Genomic DNA, 7,275 nt, shown 5'->3' with positions numbered 1-7,275 from the left:
TAAATGGAGTTATCCGGAACCTCGGACTTCAGCGCTTATTTAAGAGACTGGAGAAGAATTGTAAGTAAACTTTTATGTCGTTTAGGCAAGTCCGGTGACGTTTAAGTTCCTGAATCTCGGGCTCGTTATTGAGCCTCCTGCTGCCCCTTCGGCCGCCTCCCCTCAGCGGGGAGCGCCCGGCCCTCCCCGGCCCGTGGCGGGAGGCGTTTCCCGGTGGATTCCCGGGCCGAGCGCTCCCGCTCCGGGACCCCGGCCTGGGCCCCGCCCTGAGGGAGGCGCCGCGCCCCCCGCGCCGCTACCGGAAGCGGCTACAGCCGTTTCCTGCTGGGGCGGGGCCTGTGCAGGCGGACCAATCGGACGCGTGCATCGTACGAAGTTGTCCAATAGTAGAGCAGGACAGGGTTTAAAGGGAGCCGCGGCAGTGCGAAGGAGCGGCCGCCCGTTTGGCTGGAGAACGGAGCGGTTGTGTGCGGAGCGGCGGCGGCGGCCCCCCTCGTGTCTGTGCCCATGGCGCTGCCGGTGACGCGCCGTGCCCCTGTGAGTACCGCCACGGGCGGCGGGCGGGCCGGGGGGCGATAGAAGAGCAGCCGGGGTGGGGGGACGGGAAAGGAGCCGCCGAGGAACCCCGGCGCTCTTTGCCCGCGGGGGCCGCGGGCCGGCCGGCTGGGGGTGTGGGCGGCTCTCGGCTCTCTGCCCGGCCGGGGCCCCCCCTACCTCGGCGGGTGTGGCGGCGGCCGGGCCGAGCTGCGGCCCAGCGGTGGGGGGGCCCCGTTACGGGCAGCGCGGGCGCTGCTCCTGCCTCGGCCTGGCCTTGGCCGCCCGCGCCTCCCCCGCGCACCAGGGGAGATACGGGAGTGGGAACGCCAAAGCTACTTTAGGGGGAGGTGCGGGAAGGGACTACAGGAGCGTCTCTTTTGTGCTGTCTGTCTAATAGTTTAACCTGAACTCCACGAAAAATCTGAAGCCTGGTGGTTTCTTTGTTGTGCATAACAGAGAATATTCGTTTTTGCGTGTGTAGCATAGTTTTTTAATTTATATGGAATATATGTAACAAGGAACTTTCTTTATGCATCCTCCGGGGGGCGCTGCTAGAGTTACAAAGTGTGAGCATAATAGAACTAAATAGCAGGTAAGCACTCTGACCTTAAAAAGTTAAAAAGTATGAGATAGGATGTATTGCCTAATATTGAAACACCGTTCAGAAGTACAGTGCTCTGAACCTAGAGAGGAGACCTCTTTCTCTGAATATATGTGACTAGCTGGGAAGTAAAAGCTGTGTGAGTAATGCATAGTAGGCACAGAGGTACATTGGTGTAGTGGTGGTAAATCTGTAATGGAGTCAGGCATTGGAAAGCTGTTAGTCTCTGACTCTGACTTAAACTTTTGCAATTTTATCATTTTAGCTCGCTAGAGGGATGGAGAATGCTGTGTCTGACCTTAGAAGTAAAGCGAAAACTCAAGTGGCTGGCAAAAGGGCTGCTTTAGAAGAAATAGGAAATAAAGTTGCAACAAGAGGAACACACATATCTAAGGTAAAGGAACACTTGAAATCTTTATATAGTGAGAAGCTGGATTGCAGCTCTGTACTAATAATGTTTGTTTTCACTGTAGAAAACAGAATGCCCCAAACCATCCATAAAGCCTGTGAGAGGACCTAGCAAGACAGCAAATGGAACTGTACTGCCCAAAGCTCCAGCTGTTGCAAATCAAGCAAACAAAGAAACTGATGTTATAAAGGTAGGAAGTGATGATACTGTTCTGGTTTTTAATTTGGTTTGCAGCTCTTGAGCTCTACCTTTACAATCATTTATCTGGCTGTATCTCACTCCCCTGCCAAAAAAGCCAAGCCTCTGTACTGAGGCTTTGGTTTAATGCATGTTATACTTAATGGCTGACGTTGAGTGGCAGAATGAGCTGCTGAAGTAGTGGATGGAGTTTCTCCTTTAGCTGGCAATTAGTAGAAGGTCTTGGGATTCTGTGTTTGTGGTATGTCAATGAAAACTTGCCGCACTGGAGCCCAAGCTTGTTTCAACTTCCATCTAAAGAAGTTGCATTAGTAACTGGTGAAACATGGAAACAAAGGAGCGTTGAAACTTAAACAGTAAATCCGTAAGGCGTGTTAACAGATATCTGCTGCTTAGGTTCCTATGTCTCCTGTCCCTATGGATGTATCAATGCAAGAGGAGGATTTGTGCCAAGCCTTCTCTGACGTGTTGCTTAACAACGTAGAAGACATTGATGCCGAGGACTGGGAGAACCCCCAGCTGTGTAGCGACTACGTAAAAGACATCTACATGTACCTGAGGGAGCTGGAGGTAGGATGCCCCGGGGCTGCCCCGGTGCGTCGGGGGTTGCCTGGCTGCTCACCCCGCTCTCCCCACAGCTGCAGCAGTCGGTCCGGCCGCACTACCTGGACGGGAGGACGACCAACGGGCGCATGCGCGCCATCCTGGTGGACTGGCTCGTCCAGGTGCACTCGAGATTCCGCCTCCTGCAGGAGACACTCTACATGTGTGTGGCCATCATGGATCGCTTCTTACAGGTGACGTCTCCTTGGAGTCGTGCTCAGTAATTATTCAGTTACTGTGTTGGTGAAGGAGCTCGGGATTTAACTTTCCTTTAGAAATCTAGCAATCCACGAAATGTGCTCTGTGTGTAAGAGCTGTTGCAGTGCAGCATCTTAACTCTGAGGCTGCTGCTGCCTTCTTTGAGCCTGCCATTACACAAACACCTTTGGCTAGAGCGAAAACCTCATTTATAGGCATGAACGCTGTTACGCTGGTATTCTAAACTGATAAATATGAATCTGGTTATCTAGGGTTGACACTTCAGGACCTGCATTTTAAATGTCTGTGTTGCAGAGTTATCCAGTACCTCGCAAGAAGCTTCAGCTGGTGGGCGTAACAGCACTGCTTGTAGCTTCAAAATATGAAGAGATACTGTCTCCTGATGTAGCAGACTTTGTTTACATTACCGACAATGCCTACACCAGTAATGAAATTAGAGAAATGGAAATTATTATTCTTAGAGAATTAAACTTTGACCTGGGGCGACCTCTTCCAATTCACTTCTTAAGAAGAGCATCCAAAGCTGGAGAGGTGGGTACTTGTCCTCGCTATCTAGCACTTTCCTGCGTTGGTAAAGCTTATCAGGATTGCTTCTGGCGTTTTTATCATGTGATTTTACCTCCTCGAGTTTAAATGCTGGGTGAAGAAATGCTCAGCTCTGAAACTCCACCTTGTGGAGCAACACGACAAATGTCGCTGTGGCAGCCACTAGTATTCACATTTCTATTTACTGATGCCCGTGTTCAGCCTTAGTTGCAGTTGTTTTACTGTTAAACTACCTTGCTTCTAATCTTTTGAGTCTTGGTGATCAGGGTGCTTACTAGTAAAACACTAGCAGTGTGTAGTTCTAACTTCTGATTGTAAATACTGTGTTGCTTAAGAATCAAAAGATAAGCTTTCTCTTTGACCCAACCCTTTTTTTTCCACCTCACTAATTATATTCAAGTGACTGTCCACTCTTGATGTGGGCTTCTCTTAGCTCAGTAGGTAACTGGGTAACTCAAATAAAGTTCTCCTTCAGTCATTTTACACCTCCCCTCCCTTTGTTTGCATTACAGAGGGAGTATCAGTCTCCCTAGTTGGGCACAGCAGTACCTGATACTGCAGTTTTCTGTTGAAATCCCTCACTGGACTTTGTGTCTGAATTCCAAATGGCTGCTGGTCTTGATTTTGAGAGGAATGTCTGTTAGAAAGGATAGTCCCTAAACTGTAGTGAAGATTTTGGTATTTTTGTTTTGTTCTTGACTGCGATAAGCAATTGTGAGTGATGATGCTAAAGTGAAGTGAAACTGTGGATTAACAAGCTCTCAACTTGCTAGGCTGATGCTAAGCAACACACTCTAGCAAAATACCTGATGGAGCTGACGCTGATAGACTATGACATGGTTCACCACCGGCCTTCAGAGATTGCAGCTGCTGCACTGTGCCTGTCTCAGAAGGTTCTGGGACATAACAAATGGGTGAGTATTTCAATCCAACTTGTTCTTTACTCAATGGAATTGAACTAATAAAAAATGTACTTCAAAAATTATGTTCAGTTGGTAACAGTGCTGGTGCTGGAATGATGGTTGGGCAGCCTGATGCATAGTAGCAGGTAGAAAAAGGAATGTACCAGTAAAAAATCAGTCATTTTCTGTGTGAATACTGGGGTACAAAAGGATTTTTTTTGTGAAAGCACTGGGTTATTGAAGGCTATGCTGCAAATAAAAGTAGATTTTCCTAAGTTCTTGCAGTATGTGTAGGTAGCATAATGTAGTCATGGACTGTGAGTATTGAGTTGTAATTCAGCTGGCAGTTGCTTTTTTTATCCTCTGTTCAGTCTAGAAGCATGGTCCTGGAAATTGATGTGTCCAGAATTTTGCACATCAGGTTACTCTGGATCTGTCATTTAAACTGACAGCTACAGTTTCCAGCACTTGAGGCTTAGCCATGAAGCTCAGGGGGTTTGCAGCCTGAAGTGATTGTACCTCAAGTAGCACTTTGCTCTTCAAAAATCTCAAGTTTGTTACCATTCTGCTGCAGGGTACAAAGCAGCAATATTATACTGGCTATGCAGAAGACAGTCTTGTGGTGACCATGAAACATATGGCCAAGAATGTAGTCAAAGTAAATGAAAAGTTAACCAAATACACTGTAAGTATAACTGCTTGAATTCTTACTCCGATGTTTTAAAAATAATTTTGCTGCATGTTGTAGCTCCTTAGGTAAATACTCTGTATGTTACCTTAAAGCATAAGCTGTTCTGACAAGCCTCTGAGAGGCTGTTGCATTAATGTTAACAGAAAACCTTTTAGACAAATTGTGTTCTTGTTACTTTGCAAACTGGTTCTGTGCCAGCCATTCGTTTGTTTTCCAAGCAGGCAGGCAAAAGCAAACTGACACAAAATTACCTGCTTGAGCATCAGTAGTGAATTGGTGAAACTTCTTTATCTCTCTTCTCTACTCTGCAGGCAATCAAGAACAAGTATGCAAGCAGCAAACTACTGACCATCAGCACCATCCCTCAGCTGAACTGTGAGATCATCAAGGATCTGGCTGCATCACTCCTGTGAAGCCCTGGGCAGCTAGGGCCTGAAGGGGTGTGCACTTTGTCTGTCTACTGCTTTTGTACATAGCATTCCAGCCTCCCACACACTGTTCCGACTCACACAGAAGGTGACATTTTAAATTTGCGTTGTAATACAGCTTTCTATCCAAGAATAAAACTCCTTTCTTTTAAATACTGAGTGTGACTCTTTAAGGTACAACTGTACACGTTTGCAGTGTAATGTCCAAGTGGGACATTTGGGATAAATAGGTGATTTAACTGCAAGTTACAATTGATTGTTGATTATTCTCAGTGGTTGTTTCCAGAGCGAATCTCCATGCTTTATATCTTGCATTATATTTATTAACTTATTTTCACTTTCAACATAGATGAGGCATACAGTGCATGTTTTTTGTTGTACCTTAAAGAGCACTAAATATGTACTTTATTTCAGTGCCTTGTTTCAAGAAGGTATACTGGAATGTATTTATTTTTTTGTAGTTAGCCTACATATTTTCCAAAATTTGAAGATGGCTATCTTTGTGTTTCTCTCTGTGCTTAGAAAAAGGGAGCTAAGGTAGAAAAATTGCAAGTCTCCTGTAATGCTGACAACTGTGCAGGGAATACAGGTGTGGAACGGTGGGCATGAGACCTTTTGAAAGCAGCTCAGCCCTTGAAACCTTCTCCACTTCTGAAAATAACCCCCTTAGGTTTTTCATTACCTGTTTGCATGCCCACATCTTTTTTCCCCTCCCTTCTTCTCCAATAAAGCTCTCTACCTGGGATTGTAGAGTCAAACCCAGCAAAAGGCAGTTCCTGTCACTTCCTGGACACTTTGCTTTTGTCTTTGTTCCTAATCTAAATGTCAGTGTCTGTATGCAAGCATGTAAGTGATGCAACTTTTCTGCCTCAAAACCTCATGTATGTCTATGTTAATCTTTTTAAGTAATGTTAAATTAGACCTTTTGACAGTCCCTAGGATCTAGTGAACTCAGCACCTCCATTCCACACCTAGCTATTCTGTGATTGCTCAGCATCTCCTCTTGATGAGTGTGTTGGCTCTGATGTAGAAGGCAAGAACCCGATGCTACAGAACTGCCCTAGACCTCAGTGCTCCCTGTGGGAAGGATGTTGAAGCTAACTGGGTTTTCTCCTCAGGCAGGAGGTTTGTCTCTCCCCTGGCATAAGTAAGCCTAGCATTTACTGCAAACAGTCTTATGAAAAATGTGCCTCATTCCTTGTGTGGATATTATTCCTCCCTTGGAGTGGGGTCCTCATTTCTGCCTCCCAGAAACAGCTTCTATAGTAGATGGAGTTTGTGTACCTAATGGTTTAGAAGGGAGGGATTCAAGATTCTTAGCTGTATCTTAAAGCTTATGCAACTTTTTAATACCAGCATATGCAGGGCTTTTAAACTACTCTTAATGAGAGAGAATGAAATGCATGGCACTTCATCTGGGCATAGCGAAAGTAACTTGGTTTGGAGTGAAGAAAGGGGTTCTTTCCTTAGAAGTCAGTGCAGTAAAATCCTGAAGCCATTGTTGTGAAGGGATTTGTTTGTATATGTGAGAACAAACTTCAGAGACCAAGCCAGTTGATCTTCCCATGGTTTATTTTATGGAGGCTCAAAAGGCAAAGCAGGAATTCTCAGAACTGCAGGACAAGCAACAGCCACTCTGCTGGGGCAGGCAGTCAGACTTGGGCAGTAACACCTGTGCTTTTGCTATTTAAAAGGAGGAGTAGTGCATATCTGTAAGTACCTGGCATAAAAATTCTAGCAGTACTACTTTGTAAGAACAGTGGACTACTGCATTATACATTTATACATGTTTCTATCATAACCAGTTTTTATATACAGTATATAACTATTTCTAGAAATGTACAGCTCTGCATATACTTCCTATAACAGGTAGAGTATTAAACATAAATCCAACATGGGCCAGCCATATTATACTATAAATCTTGAAGAGGGCAACATTGTTGAGCATACAGTACTATGTGGTTTTCCATTTTAAATTCTTACAGTGCCTGTTGGAGACCCTAAACACACCTGCAAACACAAACCAGTTCCCTTACATCTCTGTACAGAATTACTTAAATAGACCATCACAGTAGATTTTCAGATGGTAATATCCTAAATGAGCCTAAATCTTCTTGATGTGTAGCAGCATACTTATTAAC

The 7,275-nt window shown here is 45.3% G+C and overlaps 1 protein-coding gene across 1 annotated transcript; it reads left to right on the top strand.

The window, feature by feature from the left end:
• The first annotated feature begins 444 nt into the window (after positions 1–444).
• CCNB2 (cyclin B2) lies at positions 445–5,864 on the top strand. The gene is made up of 9 exons (XM_062501195.1): positions 445–537; positions 1,404–1,532; positions 1,612–1,737; positions 2,142–2,315; positions 2,384–2,542; positions 2,862–3,098; positions 3,887–4,027; positions 4,590–4,700; positions 5,018–5,864. Exons 1-9 carry the CDS (start codon positions 508–510, stop codon positions 5,117–5,119), a joined length of 1,209 nt encoding a protein of 402 aa, XP_062357179.1. The 5' UTR covers positions 445–507; the 3' UTR covers positions 5,120–5,864.
• Positions 5,865–7,275: the final 1,411 nt, after the last annotated feature.

This window comes from Cinclus cinclus, chromosome 13 (assembly GCF_963662255.1).
Source record: "Cinclus cinclus chromosome 13, bCinCin1.1, whole genome shotgun sequence".
NCBI lineage: Eukaryota > Metazoa > Chordata > Aves > Passeriformes > Cinclidae > Cinclus > Cinclus cinclus.
Note: the sequence above shows the minus strand (reverse complement) of the source record. Positions and strands in the feature narration are given on the sequence as shown.

Bases quoted from the DNA above. Each gene is read 5' to 3' on its own strand.
- CCNB2 (XM_062501195.1), top strand. From the start codon at position 508: ATGGCGCTGCCGGTGACGCGCCGTGCCCCT. The intron at 538-1,403 runs GTGAGTACCGCC...TTATCATTTTAG, and splicing joins CGGTGACGCGCCGTGCCCCT to CTCGCTAGAGGGATGGAGAA. The intron at 1,533-1,611 runs GTAAAGGAACAC...TTTTCACTGTAG, and splicing joins GAGGAACACACATATCTAAG to AAAACAGAATGCCCCAAACC.